Source organism: Paroedura picta, chromosome 1 (assembly GCF_049243985.1).
Source record: "Paroedura picta isolate Pp20150507F chromosome 1, Ppicta_v3.0, whole genome shotgun sequence".
Classification (NCBI taxonomy): Eukaryota; Metazoa; Chordata; class Lepidosauria; order Squamata; family Gekkonidae; genus Paroedura; species Paroedura picta.
In genome coordinates this window covers 56,868,575-56,892,769 of record NC_135369.1, presented here as the reverse complement: position 1 = coordinate 56,892,769, position 24,195 = coordinate 56,868,575, and the positions used below count along the sequence as shown (strand labels likewise).

The 24,195-nt window shown below is 41.1% G+C and overlaps 1 protein-coding gene across 1 annotated transcript in view; it reads left to right on the top strand.

Annotated features, from left to right (window-relative positions):
• USH2A (usherin) overlaps window positions 1–24,195 on the top strand; it is a 684,687-nt gene that overhangs the window by 104,379 nt on the left and 556,113 nt on the right. The window contains exons 11-13 of the mRNA XM_077339259.1: window positions 4,576–4,771; window positions 8,050–8,180; window positions 22,517–22,712. Of these exons, the coding sequence (XP_077195374.1) occupies window positions 4,576–4,771; window positions 8,050–8,180; window positions 22,517–22,712 (523 nt within the window). The remainder of the gene's footprint in view (window positions 1–4,575; window positions 4,772–8,049; window positions 8,181–22,516; window positions 22,713–24,195) is intronic.

The window sequence follows — 24,195 nt, the reverse complement described above, 5'->3', positions numbered from 1 at the left end:
CGGTTCTGGAGAAAGGAGCATATCCAGCGCAAGGCTGTGCTCCGTATCCCCGTGCTGGCGAGGCGATGGATCAGAAGTTCGTGATCCACAATGTCAAAGGCTGCCGATAAAAGGACCAACATGGCTGACCCAGCTCTGTCCAGCTGGCGACGGAGATCATCCAAAAAGGCGACCAACACTGTCTCCACCCTGTGGCCAGGATGGAAGCCCGACTGATATGGATCGAGTGCTGAAGTTTCCTCCAAGAATGCTGGGAGCTGGTCAGCCACAGCCCTCTCCCCCACCTTGCCCAGGAATGCCAGATGCGATACTGGGCAGTAGTTGGCAGGGTCCTGCGGGTCCAGCGTTGATTTTTTTAAGGAGAGGGCGAACCACTGCCCCTTTAGCCGCTCAGGAAACTCTCCCAAACTTAGGGAGGAGTTGATGATGTCTCTGAGCTGGCCTCCTATCCCCTGGCCGCCTCCCTTGAGGAGCCAGGAAGGGCAGGGATCAAGGGGGCAAGTGGTCGCCCTGACCAAGCTCAGCAACTTGTCCACTTCGGGAAGAGAGAGCCGCCTGAAGCCATCAAACCTCACTACCAAAGGCGGCCAGCAGGTCTCCAGTTCATTTACTGTATTAATTGTGGCAGGAAGGTCGCAATGGAGTGACAAGACTTTATCCGCAAAATGGCTCGCAAATGCCTCACAGCCGAGTGCCAATTGTCTAATATTTTGGCGCCCCTCAAGGGCGGTGAGTGATCTAACTACCCTGAATAATTGGGCCAGGCGAGAGCTTGCGGACGCGATTTCCGTGGCAAAAAACTCTCGTTTAGCCACTTTCACCGCCATCTCATATGCCCTCATAAGCGTGTGATAAGATGTTCTTGTAACCTCGTCATGACTCTTCCGCCACACTCGCTCCAGTCGTCTCACTTCCCTTTTCTTCTCCCGGAAGATTTCTGGTTGATCAGTTTGGTGATACTATCTCTACTTCACAAAGCCTACTAAAAGAGTCTTTTTGGGTGAGGCACATGAAAAAGTGGACCTTAATTAATTTCCCCTATCATCTAAAACGCACTGATCCTATCGATAGGTACACACTGCCCCCTTAAATTTACCCAGTTTCTAATTTTTTTCTAGACAAACATCTTCTTGAAGATGTGCCTGGAAAGGGCAGGCAAGGAATGGTTTAAGAATAGCAAAGCTCAATGAATAATTTGTGGGCAACAATTTATTTGAATAATTAACCTCCCTTTCTGAATGATGGAAGTGATCATTACAAGGCATTTCATCCTTTCTTCTTTCTGAGTTCTATCAAAGCATCAGAAGTTGTGGAATGTGACCTTACCCTTTTCCTATTCTTAGATGCAGCATTATTTGGGGACCAAGATGTAGACAGGAACTGGAGCAATTTCACAATTGAACATATTGGATTTATATTACCTGTCAATAATGTTGTTTTCTTTTAATAAGTACAAATTTCAAAATCTTGTATTATATTTAGGGTCCTGGACAAGATAAAATTATTTAAATCCTGTTAATGGCACTGACATACTTTTCATCTTGAATTTCTGTTGTATAACTCCCATATAGTGTTTTATAGAGTTGTCCTCTGGAGAAGTTATCTGTGAATTATATTCAGTAGGTATTGTTGCACTGAATTTTAAAACCTCACAGAACTTTTCCAAAGATAATTTGACATAATATATCATAGGCTTGGTTAAGACAGCTGGTAACTCCCATACAACGGCAGCATAGTAACTATTTTTTCAGGCTCGCACAATTGCATAAATTGTGACAGATGCATGTATATCTATGTGAAGGCATTCTTTATACAATTGGTGCTTCAGTTCCTACTGAAAGTAATTGCTAGAATTGTATGTGTTTGCCCTGGTTTGAACTGTTAGCAAGCTCCATGCAATGTCCCAATCCAGGAAGGATGCTGTGTGCATGGATCACAGCTATATTTATTTACATCAGCACCACTAAGGTGGCTAACAGATTAGAAACATAAATAAAAATAAAATTAAAACTAAATAACAATAAAGCCAAGAAAAAATACACATACAAAAAATTTAAAAATATTGCAGGAATAAGATTTGAATGTACAAAATGTGCATAATAAATAGGGTAGCAAGCCAGCTGCAACCAGTGAAAGTCTGGGGGGCATACTTGGTGTGACAGTGCAATGGCTGTATGTTATTTCTTGGAAAACCCCTGAAGTAATGCCGTGCCCTCCTTGGAAATGCTAGTTACTCTACAGGAAATACATAGGAGCTTTTGGTGATTGCTAGAGAGGCATGCTGTCAATTCTGGATTTTCTCCAGAGGGGAAGTTATGCCATCATGCCAACAACTTTTTAGCTGATTTTTCTCTCACTTGCCCACAGTGGCAGAAGGGAGGGGGCTACCAGTGGGAGGTTTTGTGCTTTAATAGTTGTAGATGTAATCTGAATTCACAAAATGTTACACAGTAAAAGATTATGCATCTGGTTTCTGCAGCCATGCTTGCAAAGCTCTTCTGTTCCAAATACCTCACCGTTTCCATTTTTGATAGTGTTAATCATTTGTTTAGGTGGGACCGGGGATTGGTTCCAGAAATTCATTTCTTCCTAAGAGGTGATCAGAGCTGTTAACACTATCCATCTGTTAGGATGAACCTATGGCTGGTAATATGCATGAGATATGCTGCTGTATTAAAAGATTTCTGGATCAGGGCCATACAATAAAGATCATAGAACTTTTCCAGTTGCTGGCTAGCTACAGCATGGCATTATATATATTTTAAATTTTAGGCTGGCAGCTATTATTATAAGTAGGATAGCTTGATGAAAGGAAGAATAGAAAATATTTGAAATTCCTAAGAATCAAAGTTTGTGTGAACTGCAATGAATCTTTTAGATGTTAAGAATGCAGATGGCACTTAAGGGTAGCTACAAAATTTACATAAATTAACATAAATCATTTGTGTTCCCAAGTGACCTAATATAAGTATTAGTGCCTGGATATTACAAGATAATTGTAAGCATAGTGCTTGCTGCACTTAAGTCCATTTCACTGCCAGAGTTATGTACTATGTAAAAAAATACAATTTCTCTTTTTGTAAGCAGCTATGAAGCCACTCAGCGTTTTTTAAAGCAAGCAACCATGCATGTGTGAGAGATTATCTCTCTTCTCAGGTCTGCATAACAGTATTGTATCTCTTTGAAGAATTTTTCATAGAATCATAGAGTTGGAAACTACCTCCAGGGTCATCTAGACCACCCCACTGGTCTAGAATGCAGGAAATTCACAACTACCTGCCTACCCACAGTGACCCCAATTCCATGCCCAGATGATACCCCCCCCCAAAAAAAACAGATGGCTATCTAACCTATGCTTTAAAAACTCCAAAGAAGGAGAATCCACCACCTCTGAAGGAAGCCTGTTCCACTGAGGAAACCGCTCTGTCAGGAACTTCTTCCGGATGTTTACCTGAAAATTCTTTTGAATTAATTTCATCCCATTGGTTCTGGTCAGATCCTCTTTATAATGAAATGGGGCTTTTAAAATAAACATAGCCTATGGGAAACCACTGTGTTTACAGATTTGTAAACCCCATTTATTTCAGTGTGAGATATACTTTAACCATTCTATTAAAACTAATAGGATTTATATGTGTGTTATGTGCCATCAAGCTGCTTCTGCCTTATGGAAGCCCTATGAATTAATGACTGCCAAAATATACCATCATGTTGTTGTTGTTAGGTGCGAGGTTGTGTCTGACCCATTGTGACCCCATGGACAATGATCCTCCAGGCCTTCCTGTCCTCTACCATTCCCCGGAGTCCATTTAGGTTCGCACCGACTGTTTCAGTGACTCCATCCAGCCACCACATTCTCTGTCATCCCCTCCTCCTTTTCCCTCAATCGCTCTCGGCATTAGGCTCTTTTCTAGGGAGTCCCTCCTTCTCATGATGTGGCCAAAGTATTTGAGCTTCATCTTCAGGATCTGGCTTTCTAAGGAGCAGCCAGGGCTGCTCATAAACCATCATAAACAGCCTTATTCAGATTTTGCCAACTGAGGACTGTGGCTTCCTTTATCGTAGTTGTTTCACAGTATTTTGTTGCTCTATCATGCATTCCTGCACTCATTCATTAGGGGCTATAGTATAAACAAATGGTTTAGTAGAGAGCTTGCATTTATTAAAGGAAGTACGATTGCAGTATTATGCACTATTTATTATTATACACATTATCTTGTTCTTTTATTGCACTATTTTATTTTTCTCTTTTATGTTATGTCATATTTTATACTTTTTTTGTTAGCATTTGTGTTCCTAGTCCTATTATATTGTTTATTGGATTTTATGCTGTTTGATTGCATTGTTCTTCCTCTTGAATTCTGCCTTCATTCTCAAAGGAAGGCTTTAAATAAATACAAAATAACTTTTAAGAATGAATCCATGTTTAGTGGAAAATATCCTGCATGTCTTCTGCACGCACGCATGCGTGCACACAGACACACACACACAAACAAACACATGGAACATCCAATGTAGCAAATAGTTGTGTATATGTATATATAAAACTTAAAAAAAATAATTTCTTTATTTCAGTGTGATCATTGTTGGCCACTATACAATGACAAGCATTTTCATCCAGGAGATCAAGTTCATGCCTATGATTGCAAGCCTTGTCAGTGTTATGGCCATGCAGTAAGCTGTCACTACAACAAGACAATGGATCCTTTTCCTAATGAACACTATAGAGGTGGTGGTGGAATCTGTGATAACTGTCAACATAATACCACAGGTAATTGACACAATAGAACAGAATGCAGGGCCACTGTGGCTGTTGAAATCATTGGAGGCTGAGATGTAAGGAAAATTACATTTTCATTGTATATAGAAATCCAGAGAATGGAATTGATGCCTACTTTGTAACAAACTGTGTATTTTGTATTTTGGGGCATGTAGATCTACTGTGAGCACTAAGGGGCTTTACGCACCGGGATCTTTGTAGCAAATTGGTCACTGAATGAAAAATCGCCATTTAAAATAGTGGAATTCGTCGTTATGCATACCTGCCTTTGTAGTGGAATCCAGTTGCGTTTTGTAGCGTTTCCCACAGGCTTCCGGTCTCGGCAGAAATCGCTAGAAAGGAAGAGCTATTGCCAAGCTCGTCCCGCCCCTGGCCGTCAAGCAGCCAATGGGCAGCCGTTAGCATGCTCCCAAACAGCCCCTTTCCCTTTAAGAAAGGTTTTTTTTAAAAAAAACAGACCCATTGCAACGAATCTGTGTAGATTCGTTGCAACGGAGAGACCCATCCAGCTGCCTAATGTGTTTGAGCTGTTGTTTGATCGTTTGATCGTTGCCACGCTTCCTCCGAGTGAAAAAAAAAATCCCCCCCCCTCTCACGGGCCCGATTTTCGGCTGAATGAATGTGTAAAAATTAAAGGGAAAATACATCAGCAAACGGGCTTTTCTGTGGTTTGTGCTTAGTGACTAAAGGGGAGGGACTGAAGCCAGGGAAGCCTCTAAACAGAAAGAGGCTCACTGGTGCGTTTATCCCCGCTCACTCGGAGAAAAAAAAATGGCGATCGCTTCGCCGGAAGATCAGAGAAGAGAGCCAGGGGGAGGGACTTTGTAGAAACCGCAACAATGTTAACGCACAGGTCTTTTTCGCTAGTGTTGCAGATTGGTTGCAGGAGTGTATCGCTTTCCGGAGGGTGAATCCACTTTTGGGGATTTCCCTGAAAGCGCTACAAGGAAGCGCTTTTTGCAGATTGGTTTCAGGTGTGTGGCAGATTGTCGACGACGTTGTGCAAAACAGCAAATCAGTAGCGTTTTCAATTGGCAACCATTGTGCTATTTTGAAGGCGTGCAAAAAGCCCCTAAGTGTGCATAAGACTTGTATGCATGTATGCATAATGCTTTTGATTCCAGTGATACCTCTTCCTGCTTTAGTCTATTCTACATTGTGTCATTATTTCTAATCTTGTAAATAGGCCCTTTATTGCAAATTATGTTCTATCATGTTTGAGCACTGGAACCTAGAACACAATCAAAATTTATCAACTTGAGATAGAGATATCTCAGACTGACCAGACAGTCTAATAGTACTTGTTCTATCCAGTATTTCACACGCAGTCAACTTCTGTGAACCACCACTAACATTCTAGTAGTTTACAAGATTGGTTAATCAGTTTCAGATCCTAAGTAAACTAGATGGGGCTACGCTGAAGAATGAGTGTGTATGCATGTGTTCACAAATATTGATGTTGATAGCCAGAGCCTTTATGCTGTTTCACAGTTTACTCAAAGCTACCATCAAGGTGTATTCATCAGAGAACTGAGGTGTCATTTGGCTTCTTGAGTTTCTGATGATATACTATCTTTACACTACTCTGCGGGAGCGGTATAAATAAAACACTAAGGGCTGTGGGGGAGGGCTCAGTCTGGAATAAGGGGGACCAACGATTGGCCCCTTGACTCCGGATTGACAAGCAGAGGGCCCAATCGGCTCGCTGTCCTGCTTACAGCAGGCTTAATATCTAGTCCTAAGATACTGTTCTAATTATACATTTGGAACAGTATGTTTTCTGTAAACAGAATGATCATGGCAATGATATAGGGATGGAGACTACCTGTTATTTTTTTGTGTACAAAATAGAGGAAGGACCCATTTGATCCCTGTAAAATTTATGGCAGGGTTTGTGGGCTTCATGTAGATAATAAATAGCAATGCAGTATAATCATGTAGATAATAAGTAGCAATGTTGCATGGTGACTAGGCAAGATCATCCTGTCTCCTCCTTCCACTAATAGAAAATCTAGTAGGACCCAACCCAGATGCCTGCTTTTCATGTGTTGGATCAGTTCTTACTCAAAGTGGAAAGAACAATATTTGTTAGGCAGGGCAGGAAATCCATGATAGACGTGAGGAATCAGTTTCAACACAGACAACAAAGTACCCCAAGATCACTTTGGTAAACTGAAGCAGGCACTCGTTACCTAAAGAAAAAGGTGAGCCTTGTTGTTTATGTGGGCACATGGGCGATCCTACAAAGGCCCAAGCACATGGTCCATGGTAGGATTGGGTAGACCTGGGCTCTAACTGTCATGGCCATCATGACAGCCAATCAGTTTAAATTAATCAAGGGGTCTGAGCCAATGGCTCACCTCCATGGCCAGCCTCATTGTTCTCTGTATGTATATATATATTGGGGTCTTAGGGGGGTTTGTTCAGAGTGTAGTCGTGGTACTGTTGTATCACGTACTTTCACAATTAAAGAGATGCAATTATTTCAGTGTCATGTGGTTCTTGGACCCACATATTTTACAAGCATATGGCTCTTCTTAGGACTTGAACCACAGTGCAATGGCAAGAGGCTAGAACAGAAGCTTTTGAATGAACAAAAAAACATTTTTGTACTTTTTCTCTGTAGCATTTCAGCCTTGTAAACAAGAAAGTAGGGATGTCTCAGGATCTGTAACCCTATCAATTGTTTCTAAAACTGCTATTACACATGTAAAATCAGCTGGACAACAAGGCACCAACAGAATCTCCCATATATCTGAGACCTCCAGAAGAATCTTCTGTTAGACATGGTTTGTTGACCAAAGGTTTTGGAGTGCCTTGAGCTATTTGTTTTAGGCCTGCTACTTACATGTATTTGAAAAAAAAAGCTACTTGCAGAACATATCTAACCTAGCATGCCTTACGTGTGTGATTTTGTACACTATTTTAACTACCCTTGGTGTTCCAAGGGTCTTAGGGAGGGTAGAGAAAGTTTGAGGTTCAACAATAATTTCTTTTTAAGTATAGAACAGATATCAATGCAGAATAGCTTTATAGGAGTGTTGTGTTATGTAACAGATGGAAGTTTAATGGAGTAAAACATAGTTTGTAACAGGTTCATTGTTTCATATGCTCTGGATCACTAAATTGGCAGGTAGAGATGAAAGGTGCATTAAAATGGACGTCCTGAAAATTATAGAATTCTCTCAAAGGAATAGTCTTTAATTTTGAATTATACAGCTAATTTTAATGAATTGGAAGCTATAATGCATAACCTTTCCTTCATGCAGGAAGAAACTGTGAGCTGTGTAAGGATTTTTTTTATCGGCATGTGGATGCAGATCTTTCAGCTGTGAATGTTTGCAGACCATGTGAATGTGACATGGCAGGCACGGAAGCCAATAGTCGTCTCTGTAATAAGGTACATCATTTTGACCTGGAATGTCAACATATTTGCTATCATCAGCTGCTCTTGGCTGTGCTTTGTAGGATAAGGTGGATAAAATTTTGGCTGAGAAAAAAAATTCTGTTCCAACATTACAATAGACTCACGGTGGATTCAGGTGAATTAATTCTATTTATGAGTTTGCTTGTTTTGATTTATAATTCAGCATACTTCTGAAGGCACATGTGTGATAACAGTGTTTTGAATCACTTGCAAAATACTCTGTATCAGAAATAAATTAAATATTCAGATATTATATGGGGCATGAGATCACAGGAAGAGCCCGCATTAACAGGGCAGGTCAAGAATTCAGTTAGCAGAATAGTTGGGGAAAACAATGAAGACAAAAAGTCCTATCTGCAACTGCTGGCTATATTGAAGTGGCATGCAATTCAGGCTAGTCAAACAATGAATAATCTGATCAAGTACCCAAAGATGATTGGGAGGGCTGTGTGTGGTGGTGGTGGTGGTAAGGATGCATATAACTAGAATTTTAAAATCTAGACATTGGCACCAAGAATCAGAACTTGACCAAAGGAAAAAAAGGAGGGAGGAATTGAGAAAAGTGTAAGAATAATCAAACTTAGGATAGCAAACCAAGCAGAGGAGGCAAACTATTTAGAAGAGTGGTTCTCAACCTTCCTAATGCCTTTAATACAGTTCCTCATGTTGTGGTGACCCCCAACCATAAAATTATGCAAGTGTTCTTTCACAGACATTAAACCAAAATTGGCCAATGGCGTGAAGATCGATTGTTCATGATTGTATATGAATTGTTTTTTCCCCCTGGGGTTTCTCAGTTCCATTCTGCCTCTTGTCCCACCATGCTGATCTTGCTCTTTTCTGCTGCTCCAGACAGACAAACTCTCTATCTTGATCTACTCCACAAGGCTGTTGTGTGGATGGTGCCCACCCAGCCAAGCTGCTTGATCTGCCACGACCCCTATGAAAGGGTCATTTGACCCCCAAAGGGGTCCCAACCCCCAGGTTGAGAACTACTGGTTTAGAATGTATTTAGTGGACATGGGTGGACAAGAACTGAGAGCCAGAATCATGTAGCTTTTGGAGGAAAGAGATCCAGAACTGGGAAATCCCTGATATACATAGGCAGAAATCCCATAGTTACCTGCCTCTCACTAAAGTCTCAGAGAATTTGCTCATTTTCCCATCTAAATTAAGGAGACAAGAGTCATAGATTGAGATTTAATTTAGAACATTTAAGATAAATTGTAGAAATGTGCATTCATTTCTAAAGCAATGAAAAACGAACTGGGAAAGCCTCATTCATTATCTTTGTTGATGAAAACAAATAGGAGTAACAATGAATGCCACTTATTTAATTTGTTTTCCTATGTTTTGACTTAAATTGCACAGAAACCTGGATTCCTTTCTCCTATCTGATTGATATTTGACAGAATATATTCATTTAATGAGAACTTTGAGAAGGAAGATCTCTGAAAATTTCATCCAAATCAGATGGAAAGCTCAGAAATTATATCTAAAAATGTTTCCCACTGAACAAAATAGGAACAAAATTAATATAAAGAGAGAGTGATAGTTCAAGTGAAAATGCATGCCAAAAATGGAAATGGTTGAGTTGGAAATCTGATGCATACAGATGATCTTTTTCTTAGTTTGATTACAGTAATTTCCATGTGAATATATGTTTAAAACAATAGGGGAGGGTTCCAACGATTTTAAATTCCTGATGTTTATTCAGTCAGGAAGACAAATACACAGTGCAATAATGACTCCACCTAAAAGACTGGGCTGGACAGTCTAAGGGTGGGTTCTGGTTCAGTCCAAACCTGATTCTATTTTTGTATTTTTGACTCACATTTTATGCAATGATGAACAATCCCCTTACCCGGTAATGTATTGTCACTTTTCCTGTCATTTTATGTTTTTGATTTTATATTCGGTGGGGAAATGTTTTTATTGGTAGCTTTTATGCTCCAGGGGGCTATGTGAGCACAACAGATTTTGATGGCTTTTACCTTTGAAGAGCTCATTGCTGCCATGGAATTAAGGCTTGTAAAGCAATGTGAAATCTAAAAGAACGGTACTTATTATATTGATGACAATAGCCTGAAATACAGAATTTGATTTTCTGGGCTGAACAGTAATACATTTTTGACCAAGTACATAAAAATGTATATGCTTTAAAACTCTACCAACAACAAGCATATGACAGGGTTAAGAACAGAAACAGAGAGGGAAATTAAATGCGGAGTTTAAGATCCCTGCCTTAATGTGACAGTAACACTGTAGTCAGAGTAATAACAGTTCCAAATGGTAAACTAGTTTGTCTCTCTCGTTTTCTGGAGTGGTCATACTGAGAATTGAGAACCAAACTAAGATTATATTATACAAAGGAAATAAGGAAAAATGGGTTGTATTGTACAGCTCAATAAGGCATCGATAGACTGCTGCAATAGGAGGAAGGAAGAGCACAATGATTAAGAGGCATTAAAAATAGATTAATAAGGCTGGAGAGTCTGGGCTGAAATGAATTACATGAAATAGAAAGGCATTATTGAAGGAAGTGTTTTTAGGTCTGACCTGAGGAAGATGGAGTCATAAGGAATAAGGACCTTGGCTCATGAAAATTAATTGTCACGTCACAAGGATAATTTTCAAGGAAATGTGTTAAAATGGGCCAGAATATACTTTCTCTGCGTAATTTACCATTCCCAGCAGTTCATCAATGTTTTTTCTGTGCAAAACCAGTTACGTGTCATTTAGCCCAAACGAAGATTCAGAAGTCCCAAACGGAGCAATCGTGAGTTCTTTATCCTTTGTATCCAATACAAAATGTGTAAGAAAGAAGAAGTGGTTCTGTCACAACAGCACCAGTTTTTCTTAATGTAAGCAAAATAGGAAGGGCAAATTTGTGGATAAATGGAAAAACAATGGGCACAATCCAGTCAAAAACTGAGCAGTGTTAGGTCCCGTGGCAATGGTTGGCTAATCATATGGACCTTTCCCATCTGGTTGGTATCTGGTCACCTTCATTTACATTTCAGAGTAGATGTTAGGAAATGTATTTTAATGATCCAATGATATGGAGGAAACAGGCAATAGTTGTATTCAGGATCATCAACTTTTGCAAGGAAAAATTTTTCATCTGATGCTCAGATTGGGCTTTCTCTTCAATATTTATTAATGTACAATTATTTAGAACATTATTTAGCCTTCTTTCAACCTTATAGGTACCCAAGGCCGCTTACAATGTAAATGCAAATAAAATACAATAAAATACATTAAAATAGATGTTTGGCATCAAAAATAGCAGCCACACATATCTACTTTGGCTACGTCTGGCTAAACCATAGCACATGGTCTACAGCATCCAGCCTCTTCTAGGCAGGCAGCCATAAAAGAAGCATCTCCCCTATCAAGCAGCTTTTTCATCTGCTGTTTTGCCCAAACTTATCACTATCATTAGCTTGCCATGGTCTTGCCCTTACTCCACTCTAGCATAGGGGAGCTCAAGTCTGGCTGACTGCTTGGGAATTTGACTGGCTCTGAGATTCAGATAGCAGGTACTGCACTTAAACCCAACAGTCTCAGCCAGAAAGACAACTCTCAGTTGCCTGGATGGGATAAGTAGGCAGGCAGCTAGCTCACAGCATGGCAATCAGGGCGCCCAGAGCAGCTGTTCTGGTTGCTGCCAGACTGCCAGTGACCACACTTTAGGGTGGAGGCATTATCTGCCAGGTTTGGTGACTATGTCGGACGAGCCTGATATAATGAGGTATGAATATAATGGAGTTAACCATTCAGAGCCAGTTTGGTGTAGTAGTTTGGAGCATCAACTTCTAATCTGGTAAGCCAGGCTCAATTCCATGCTCTTCCACATGCAGCCAGCTGGGTGACCTTAGGCTTGCCACTGCACTGATGAAGCTGTTCTGACCGAGCAGTAATATCTGGGCTCTTTCAGCCCCACCTACTGCATAGGGTATCTGTTGTGGGGAGAGGAAAGGAAAGGTGATTATAAGCTGCTTTGAAATTCCTAGTAGAGAAAAGAGGCATATAAGAACCAACTCTTCTACAATAATTAGCAATTTCTGCCAATTCCCCTTAGAATCACAGAGTTGGAACGGATCTCCAGGGTCATCTAGTCCAAACTCCTGCACAATGCAGGAACTCACAACTACCTGCCTACCTTCTGCTTCCTTAGGGTCTTCCATCCCAGCAATCTCAGCAGCATTTCATGGAGATGATTCTGCTGCAGTGGTAGAAAAGAGGGAAGAAGTTTCCATTATGATGTTTGAAAATTTAGTCTCGATTCAGCCCACTAGTTGTATCAGGTGAGGAACTGGCAGTAATGTGTTAAGGGAAAAAATAGACTAGGTGAAACACAGGTCTTATCTTGCCCAGGCTGCAAGTAGTGCTCCATCCCTTTTTTAATCCACAAATGTTCAGCCAAATAGTTCTTTAGAAAGCTTTTGGAAAGAAACAATATATGGTAATGTGACAATAAAATAAATACTCATGATATATACAGCAAAAGAACATCTTTTTGCTTCATTTAAATCATCCCAAAATAGTAATTGTATCCATTTATGAAGTTGTAAAGCACATCTATAAACAGGGAGGTGAGTTTTCTGCTGATTCCCCCCTACTACCTTACCTCCAGAAAGAGAGCCAATTTGGAGACATTATCTGCCAGGTTCAGTGACTATGTTGGACTTGAGCCTGATAGAATGAGGTAGGATTATAATGGAGTTAACCATTCAGAGCCAGTTTGGTGTAGTGGTTAGGAGTGCAGACTTCTAATCTGGCATGCCAGATTCGATTCTGCACTCCCCCACATGCAGCCAGCTGGGTGACCTTGGGCTCACCATGGCCCTGATAAAGCTGTTCTGACTGAGCAGTGATATCAGGGCTCTCTCAGCCTCACCCACCTCACAGGGTGTCTGTTGTGGGAAGAGGAAGGGGAAGGCGACTGTAAGCCACTCTGAGCCTCCTTCGGGTAGAGAAAAGCAGCATATAAGAACCAACTCTTCTCCTTCTTCTTCCTCCCCATCCCCACTGCTGCTCACAAGGGTCCTTTGATTTCCAGCAACAAAATGTCAGGAGATTCAACAGAGGCAAAGGGAATGTCCTGGTTTGCAAGCTCCACTCCAGTCAGAGATCTTTCTACATAACTATAAACAACATGTCAGGAAAATGAACAAAAAGCATGAAAAACAGAATTTTTTTTACCTGATATCTAAAGGTAAAGGTATCCCCTGTGCAAGCACCGAGTCATGTCTGACCCTTGGGGTGATGCCCTCTAGCATTTTCTTGGCAGACTCAATACGGGGTGGTTTGCCAGTGCCTTCCCCAGTCATTACCATTTACCCCCCAGCAAGCTGGGTACTCATTTTACCGACCTCAGAAGGATGGAAGGCTGAGTCAACCTTGAGCCGGCTGCTGGGATTGAACTCCCAGCCTCATGGGCAAAGCTGTCAGACGGCTGCCTTACCACTCTGCGCCACAAGAGGCTCTTACCTGATATCTACGGCTTGGATAGAGCAAACACCAGGTTTGCTGTGGTGAAGGAATTTCAGATATTAATCATTCCCAAATAGAAAAAGGCTATTGCATGGCAGATAACTAACTTAACTCTGAGAGTTGGAGTATACAAAGTACCGTAGTCCCTCTCCATATCTTACTTAATAGACTCATATGGATCAATGTGTCCTTTAAGTATTGTGGTCCATGAACATAGGGCTATCAGCAAGTAGCAAATATACTCTTCTGGGACACATGTTTTGAGTACGGCACTGTACAACTCCAGGCCTGGTTTTAGAACCAAATCTATCTTAATTAGCCAAAGAGATAATTATTATGTATGAATGTCTGTGTCCAGATATGAAGAAGCTCTGATGCATGCGAAAGATTATTCCTGTATCATGCTATTGGTAGTCTTTCTGCTACATTTTGTACTAGGTAATGGCTAAACATTCTTCTTGGGCAGTACCATATAGTGTATACTTTAGAAATCTAACTGTGATGTGATCAGGAAGGGAATAATTGTAAACACTTTCTGCTCTCAAGAAAAACTGAAACTAGGCAGTTAAAGGAAACTTGGATATCTGTTTATAGACACAGATCTATTTACTCACTCAGATTTTGAATCTGCTCATTTAGGAAGAGAAAGGCCTCATCTTGGACAGGCTTGACTCGTTAATCCCCGACTGCATATTGTTGACAGAACTTCAATCTCAGTCTGATTTGAAGTTTAGTTTCTGTTCCTCATCCAGGCCCTTACCTCTTCCTATTGTTCAGAACCTCCACTGTGTCATGTGACCCAGCTGGAAATGAAACAGTGAGTAACTTACAGATAACATTACATTGGCGATCTCTGAATAATATCTACCAGAAATTTCATACAGCTATTGAGTATGTGAAATGATAGGGCCTTGTGGGATTCCATAACAAAAGCAGGAGCAGCAGTTGTCCCCCCACTGATGTTAATCTACCAGGAGTTGAAAGTATTGGGGTGCAGTGCTCCCACAAACCAATTTTTACCACTTGGATCAAATTGATATCATGGCTGATGAAATCAAAAGCTGCTGAGAAAACCAAAAATTTCTATTTCAGTTCTAAAACCAGGCTTGGGTCTGGAGTTGAATAGAGCCAGTAGCATATTTGAGCATGTTCTTAAGAAGGCTATGTTTGTCATTTGCTGGTGGTTTAAGGCACGGATTCCTAACCAGGGTTTCAGGGAACCCTGGGGTGACACAAGAGATCTGCAGGGTTATGCAGCCTTTCCCAGAAGTTTGGATGGCCGCTGACATCACTAGATATCACTGGAGCTCACTTCCCCTATTGCTGTACAGGCTTAATCTCTTTCTGCACAATAGAAATGGTAAGTGATCAATTGATTGGCTGGCTCCTGCATCTTACTTATACATCCATTTCTCTGAAGAGTGATCTGATGATACTATACACACACACAATACCTTTATTGGCATAAAGCAGATTAGCAAAATGAACAGAGATAGTCAGGATACATCAAGCAGTTTAAGTTTAAAAACTGAAGACAAAAATTCAGACGTAATAAAGGTGACATTGGCATCCTTATCGCTCAAGAAAAAATGGCAGATCGGGTCTTTTGAATGATTTCTCCATTTGGGTATGAGAGGTATAACGTGCCTTCGCTGGACAATAAACAAGGGACAATCCAGTAAGATATGTTGCATGGTGTCAGGAGTGTTTAACTCACAGGGACATAGTCTATTTTCGAAAGGAATCTTGGCAAATCTCCCTTGTATTACTTTGGATGGAAAGGCGTTAAGCCGCGCAAGCAAAAGCGCTCTGATACTATAAAAGTTAAGCATTTCAAAATCTACTGATTTTAATAAAGAGATGAGCACAGACTTAAATCTTTCTCATTTACAATAGTGTGGCTTCTTTGTGTTTAATTTTGGTCATCTTTAAATTGTTTGAATGTGGGAAAGTGTGTATTGTCTTTTTCCTTTAAAATGGTTTGTCTTGCTACAAGGAATTCAAAGTATCTGTATATCTATGTAGGCAGTAGCCCTCAAAGAAAGAGCAGGCTTCAGAACCTGTAAAGCAGGCTTCAAAACTTTACAGTTTCATTTGTTCCTTGGAGATTCGTCTGCAAAGATCTGGAGCAGCACCTATGAACTCTTTGTGTTGTAAAGATTTCACAAAATGTAGCTGATGGATAGCAGACAGACCATTTTTTCTCTTCTTTGCAAAATAATATTGCTTCTGAATTTAAACCAAATAATTTCCTTTGATTCACAAAACAATTTTTAGAACAAGAGGTTAAATAACAGCAGTCAAAATCACTTAGACCGAAGAAAAAACACATTATGTTGTACATTAGCCTGTTCCTATATTATGGCTCCAAGATCACTGCAGATGGGGACTGCAGCAAAGAAATTAAAAGACGCTTGCTCCTGGGGAGGAAAGCTATGGCAAATCTAGACAGCATCCTAAAAAGCAGAGACATCACCCTGCCAACAAAAGTGTGTCTAGTCAACGCTATGGTCTTCCCAGTTGCAATGTATGGCTGTGTAAGTTGGACCATAAGGAAGACCGAGTGTCAAAGAATTGAGGCTTTTGAAATCTGGTGCTGGAGAAGACTCTTGCAAGTCCCTTGGATTGCAAGGCAAACAAACCGGTCATTCCTAGAGGAGATCAACCCTTACTGCTCCTTAGAAGGCCAGATCCTGAAGATGAAACTCAAATACTTTGGCCACCTCATGAGAAGGAAGGACTCCCTGGAGAAGAGCCTAATGCTGGGAGCAATTGAGGGCAAAAGAAGAAGGGGACAACAGGGAATGAGGTGGCTGGATGGAGTCACAGAAGCAGTCGGTGCAAACTTAAATGGACTCTGGGGAATTGTAGAGCACAGGAAGGCCTGGAGGATCATTGTCCATGGGGTCGCGATGGGTCGGACACGACTTTGCACCTAACAACAACAATGTTATTGCTCATAATGTTCATGCAAAAGTTAACATCTTTCTGTGATTTGATCAAAGGAAGCTAGTTTTTAAATATCAGAGTGCATGTCATTTTGCTGTTCATCTCTTGTCCTTTTCCAGGTTGCTGATGAAAGCCTGACTTGGTGTGGTACATTGAAGGAAATGTACCTTGTTGAGTCTGTTCACCTAGGGGTGTGCAGTTGGATATACATGAGCTGAAAATATACTCCCAAATGCCTTATTGGTATATTCCCAAATATATCTGGGTTTTTCTGTGAAAACTGGGTAAGAATTCCTCAGAAAATCCCAGATATATTTGAGAATTTGAGATCTGATTTCAGCCGCGCATGCACGATGCGCGGGCGCGGCCCTGATTCCCTCTCCCCCCCTTCCGCAGTAAGAAGCTTCCCAGGCCGCAAGCTTGCGGCCTGGGAAGTTTTTTACTGCGGGGGGGGCGGGGAGAGGGGGCATCGGGCCACGGCCCGCGGGTTGGGGACCACTGATCTATGCCAATTCTTCCTCAATAGCTGTTGTTCATCTGTGTTCCTACTTATTCTATTTTTAATGACAGATTTCATGAATCTACCCAGTATCATCGTTAAAATGACTGTCCCGTCATTTCCTGGATCTCTTCTGGAACCTTTTTTAAAGATGGGGGTTACATTAACTACCTTCCAGTCCTCAGGAGTGGAGGCATATTTTAGTGACAGATTGGATATTTTTATCAGGAGATCCACAAGTTCATATGTGTGTTCTTTCAGAGCAATTGGATGTATGCTATCTGGACCTGGTGATTTGTCAGTTTTTAATTTGTCCATCAGATGTAGGACCTCCTTCCTTGTCACCTCAATTTGACTCAGGTCTTTCAATAGTCCTCCCACAACAAGTGGTTCTGGAGCGAGCAAGCACATCCCCTCTTGAAGGTGGGGAGAAACGCATTCAGCTTCTCTGCCATTTCCCTATCATTTTATAGTAATCCTTTTTCTCCATGGTCATCCAAGGGTCCCATTGTCTCCCTGGTTCATTTTCTGTTACTAATGTGTTTGAAGATATTTTTATTGTTAGTATTTATAGTTTTGCAGTATGTTCCTCATAGTCCCTGGCTTGTATTTTATTTGCCAACACCTGTGCTCCCTTTATTTACTTCACTCAGACTAGCCTACCACTGTTTAAAGAATTCCTGAACTTTTACTGCTTCAATTACTTTGTTCATTAACAATAACAATGCAGGCCTTTAAAAATATCTATTTGCACATTTCCTAACCCATAGTATACATTATATTTGAGCCTCTGGATTTGTAGTCTCTTCTTCCCAACCGTCTCATTGCATCTCTCACCAGGTCTTAGGCATTACTTAGGACTACCTTTATGACTGCCTTTTAATAATTTGTTTTATCACCTCCCCCATTTATGCAGATTTGTTTGTGGAATGTGTGCTTACTCGTTTAGGGATGTGGCACTAGCACCCTGGCTTCCTCACCCTGCAACTGAACTTGATTGCCTGCTAAACTGGCCTACTTATTCCCTTGTTACACATGATCACTGGAGCTGGGCCTGCTTTTAGGAACTCTAAGTAAATAGCTTGGGTCAGAACTCCCCCCCCCCCAAATCTGGAGCCAATAACACCGAGTGTTAGCCAATAAAGGAGGATGAGTGAGTCACTCTCTGTTTGATTAACAATAGGTCTTGCTGAAAGGGAGCTGAAGATCACAGTAAGTGTGGTGATCTCTCTTTCTCATGCTGGCCTTTACTTCAAATGTTAATTTAGCCCTTCTAGGCTTGGATTAAAGAGGACTCTAGTTGAATAGTCTCAGCAGTTACAGAGGTACTTAACTGCTTGCTTCCTTGAAGGGAAATTCCCTTTAAAGAATGTGAGAAATAGCATTTTCAATTTAGTTTAAAATTGTTTTGAGCCCTAACTGTGTTTGATCCTTAGTTATAGTTTGTTTAATTATTTGTTTTCTTTTTTTTTTCTGTTACAAAAACCTGCCTAAGATTTAGAAGAAGAAGAAGAAGAGTTGGTTCTTATATGCCGCTTTTCCCTACCCGAAGGAGGCTCAAAGTGGCTTACAGTCGCCTTCCCATTCCTCTCCCCACAACAGACACCTTGTGGGGTGGGTGAGGCTGAGAGAGCGCTGATATCACTTCCTGGTCAGAACAGTTTTATCAGTGCCATGGCGAGCCCAAGGTCACCCAGCTGGTTGCATGTGGGGGAGCGCAGAATCGAACCTGGCATGCCAGATTAGAAGTCCGCACTCCTAACCACTACACCAAATTTATCCTTATCTGTGAACTCACTATCCCTGGACTCTGGTGTTAGTACTTTAATCTATAAAGATTCAAATACTAACCACCCTGGCCGGGGTGCAGCTTAACATCTGGTCCTCAGCAAGGAAATTGGGCGTGATTCTGGATACCTCCCTTTCCATGGAGGCCCAGGTCATGAGAGTAGTTTGCATGGTGTTTTACCATCTTTGCCAGGTGAAACGACTAGCGCCCAACCTTATTTATTTATTTATTATATTTATATACTACCCTCCCCCGAAGGCTCAGGGAGATTGTCTGCCAGATTGTCTGGCTACAGTGATCCATGCAATGTTCACCTCTAGACGGGACTTCTGTAACTCACTCTATGCAGGCTTTCCCTTATCTCTGACCTAGAAACTCCAACTAATGCACAATGCAGTTGCTAGGGCCCTCACCTTCGAGGCCCCAGATCCAGCTCTGCTAAGGTAGCTGCATTGGTTTCCAGTTCTGGCCTGGATTAGGTTTAAGGTATTGGTACTGATCTTTAAAATAAGGTGACCAGATGGTGGCAGATGTAAAGTGGGACACCGGGGGCAGGGGTGGCGGTGGCGGCAGCTCCTGCTTGTGGCTTGGCTTCGGTGCTGGTGGGAGAAGTCAGGACAGATGGGCAGCTTACTTTAAGGCCATCTGCGGCTTGGGCCTTGCCTATATGAGGGGCTGTCTGTCTCCCTATGCTCCCCGCTCTCTAATCTGGTGGGTGCTAACCTACTAGTGGTTCCTGGCCCTAAGGAAGCATGCCTGGTCTTTTCAGTCCTGGCTCTGACCTGATGAAAAGAGCTCCCAGGAAAGCTTAGGGCCCTGATGGAACTATCTGTGTTCTGCAGGGCCTGTAGAACAGAGCTCTTCCACCAGGTCTTTGGCTGAAGTCAGTGCTAATTAAAAGTCCCTTCTTGTCTAAGGGAACTTGCACAGCCCTTGTCCATCATTTTCCAGAGAACTTGCACAGCCCTTGTCCATCATCTTCGGGACCTCTTTAAGGACTGGAGATGACCCAGAGGACTGGAAGAGAGCAAACGTTATTCTAATCTTCAAAAAAGGGAGGAAGGATGACCCAGGAAACTACAGACCAGTGAGTCTGACCTCTGTTGTGGGGAAGATAATGGAGCAGATATTAAAGGGAGCGATCTGCAAACATCCGGAGGACAATTTGGTGATCCAAGGAAGTCAGCATGGATTTGTCTCCAACAGGTCTTGCCAGACCAACCTGGTTTCCTTTTTTGACCAAGTAACAGGTTTGCTGGATTGTGGAAATTCGGTTGATGTCATTTGCTTGGATTTTAGTAAAGCTTTTGACAAGGTTCCCCATAATGTTCTGATGGATAAGTTGAAGGACTGCAATCTGGATTTTCAGATAGTCAGGTGGATAGGGCATTGGTTAGAGAACCACACTCAACGCGTTGTTGTCAATGGTGTTTTATCAGACTGGAGAGAGGCGAGTAGCGGGGTACCTCAGGGCTCGGTGCTTGGCCCGGTACTTTTTAATGCATTTATTAATGATCTAGATGAGGGGGTGGAGGGACTACTCATCAAGTTTGCAGATGACACCAAATTGGGAAGACTGGCAAATACTCTGGAAGATAGAGACAGAGTTCAACGAGATCTGAACACAATGGAAAAATGGGCAAATGAGAACATGATGCAATTTAATAAAGATAAGTGTAATGTTCTGCATCTGGGTCAGAAAAATGAAAAGCATGCCTACTGGATGGGGGATACACTTCTAGGTAACACTGTGTGTGAACGAGACCTTGGAGTACTTGTGGATTTTAAACTAAACATGAGCAGGCAGTGTGATGCAGCGGTAAAAAAGGCGAATGCCATTTTGGGCTGTATCAACAGGGGCATCACATCAAAATCACAAGATGTCATAGTCCCATTGTATACAGCACTGGTCAGACCACACCTGGAGTACTGTGTGCAGTTCTGGAGGCCTCACTTCAAGAAGGACGTAGATAAAATTGAAAGGGTACAGAGGAGAGCGACGAAGATGATCTGGGGCCAAGATTCTAAGGTGCCCCTTCCAACTCTATGATTCTATGATTCTAAGGTGACCAGATTGTCCCACTTTTGGAGGGACATCTGGGGGCACCTAGCAAATTGTACTTAAGTTGAAATTTTAAAATATATATTACAATACTATTTTTGCATTCTATGAAACATTTTTTTTCTGCTCCATATAGACCAAATTTTTAATCAAGACCCCCCCCCCCCCGGTCAATCATGTCCCGCTTTACCAATGTTAAAATCTGGTCACCTTATATTAGGGTAATGCAAGTGGGGCTCCCTCAGGAAAATGTCTTATAGTCTTGTGTTCCTCAGACTAAGTGAAAGTTTTTCTCCTATTCTTTTAATGTGCTTGGGCCTTCAGAGAAGCAATAAAGCTGCCCTTGATTTGGAGCTCTTAAAACTACTACAAAGTGAGCTGCAGAGATCTTTTTAAAGGCAGCAAATTGTGACTGTTGAAACATATGTCTATACTTTCATATTAATTTTAAACCAACTTGGTGTAGTGGCTAACAGTGGCAGCTTCAGATCTGGTGAGCTGGGTTTGATTCCATGCTCTTCCCTTACATGCAATCCCACGGTAACCTTGAGCTAGTCACAGTCTATTAAACTGTTCTCACAGAGCAGTTTCTCTCAGTCTCCCAGCCTCACCTACTTCACAGCACAACTGTTGTGGGGAGAGGAAGGTAAGGCAATTGTGAGCCACTTTGAGACCCATCCAGGAATGGAAAAACAGGATATATGTAATGAACCCCGATTGATGCCCGTTAGTTTCATTTCCTATGAGCCTGGCAAGGTCGGGGGTTGTAAACCTGTAAATCTGTCCTCAGGCTCCAAGCTTCCGTTCTTTTCCCAGTGGGAGCTGTCCGCTGTTGCTTATCAATCTCACTCAAAGTGTCCTTGCGTAGACAGCCTAGTCTCAACAAAGCTGTAACAGTATAGATTAGATTCCTGGCCATCTGGCATCCTGTGAACCCCTGGCTCTTCCGCCAAAATGCCTTAGTACCCCTCCCTTATGGAGAGGACTCTTATTATCAAGATCTTTGTTTAGGAAGATATTGGATTGCTCTAACATTCTGGGGACTCTGTTTAATAAAGCTCTCTTTGGATTTCAACTGACTGTTGGATCTTGGATGTGTCTTTATCATGGACTCTACAGGCTTGGCTCAGACTGATTCCTGACAATATAAAAACAAAACTCTTCTTCTTCTAAAAGAAAAATAATCCCCACTAAAATATGGAAAACCCATTTTGTATTTTGAGATTTTGATTGTTTTAATTACTGTGTTTGTAAAGATTATTTGATCTCTGTTTGATACATGCATGCTTTCCCCTACAGTGTTCTGTCCTTTAAGTGATGTTAATCAATATGTATTTCTGTTTCTTCTGTAATGTTCTTTTACTGCAAGATGAATGCTGTCCTGTTCCTCCCCCCATTTCTACTTAAAGGGTTTTGAGACTGTCAGCCCACCCACGTTGTTAATGAGCACACATCTAAAAAAGAAGACGTGTTCATCATTCGACCACAATTTTCTTTTTGTATCTTTCTAGATTGGAGGACAGTGTAATTGTAAGAGACATGTATCTGGCAGGCAGTGCAATCAGTGCCAGGAAGAATTCTACAATCTACAACAGTCAAACCATGATGGCTGCAGCCCCTGCAACTGCAATACCTCTGGGACAGTCGATGGAGATATTACCTGTCACCAAATTTCAGGCCAGTGCAAGTGCAAACAGAATGTTATTGGTAGGTGCTTTGTAAGAATTGGGATGTCATTCTTTCTTCCAGAAATAAGAAATAAAACATTGACACTGATTTTTAAAAATGATGCATGGGTAGATTAATAGTGCACAATTATTAATTTACTAAGCCTATCTAGCTGCAGCCTGAGGCATAATTTAAACTTCTTTTTAGATATGTCTGTATTTAATAGCAACATCAGCACCTCCCACCCCATTATAATAAAACATAGAAATTGTATAGTTTACTTACCACAGCAAATTTTTCTTTCAAGAAAACAATCATTTTGCAATGTTATATCCTTATGAATTTTAAGCAAATAGCTTCTATGCCAGTTTCCTTACAGGCCAAAATAAATTGATTGTTATTCCTCAAATATATTCTGGCTACAAGGTCCTTTGTGATAAATCTTTTTTCCCCTTTCATGATTTTTGAACTGTTTCTATGAAATGCAAAATGTCAACATAATTCTGCAGATCTTGTGCATTGCTAGGGCTAGTTATCAAGGGCCACATAATTTTAATTTTGTAATTCAATGTCAACTTGATTATAATAAACTGCTACCTTCGGTGTTATTTATCATTTTTTTAACAAGACATGCTTTTTTGTTTGTTATTCCCATGGGTATTTTCCAGAAATTAGATTTGATTATAGCAATTTATTACTTCCAGCATATTTGAGGAGAGCCACATCTATGTAAGGACAAAATTTATCAAGCACCCAAAATATACAGTGCATATAATGTTCTTTGAAGTATTGATGTATGGGAGTATTATGCAAGGAGAATTTCCTGATGAAAGGAATCTTGAGTGGTAGCTGTACGTGCCTCAGACATGTGATTTTAAAAGAACATTTTAGAACCATTCTACTAGACACCATTTTATTACAAAATTAACTAAGACATATACTGATTTTAAGTATGTATTATAATATCAAAAAGCCTTTCCCCGTTATTAAGACCTATGTTATGGTCTAATAAAAGCTTTGCATGAAAGAAATCCCATCGTCAAAAACCATTGCACAGTTAACCATCCTTAAATTTCATCCATTCTAAAAGGATGTAGGACCAGTTTACACTCTCAGCAATGCTAAAGACTTTCTAGTATATGAAGCTTCAGGTTATAGGTAGGGGATTGTTCTTGAACATGGTCAACTACTATGACATGGGGAGAGATTCATACAGGTATTTTCCATGTGCTAGAAGGGTGGAACTTACGTATATTTTTCCCATTAACCAGCTCTGTTAAGTAATATATCCTTGAAATGAATAACATATCAAGTTTGTGTCTCCCATTAGAACCCAGTGTATGAATGACCTACAGATTCTGGTTTTGAACTTCCATTTAAGTTTCACAGACTTTCAGAAACTGAAGATTGTTCAGACTGAAATTATAATTCCTAACACATTATCAATTTCTGTCACTTCATGCAGAAGATGGAGTAATCTGAGCCAAGAGAGTGGCCATTTTATATGATGCCTTGCTACTGT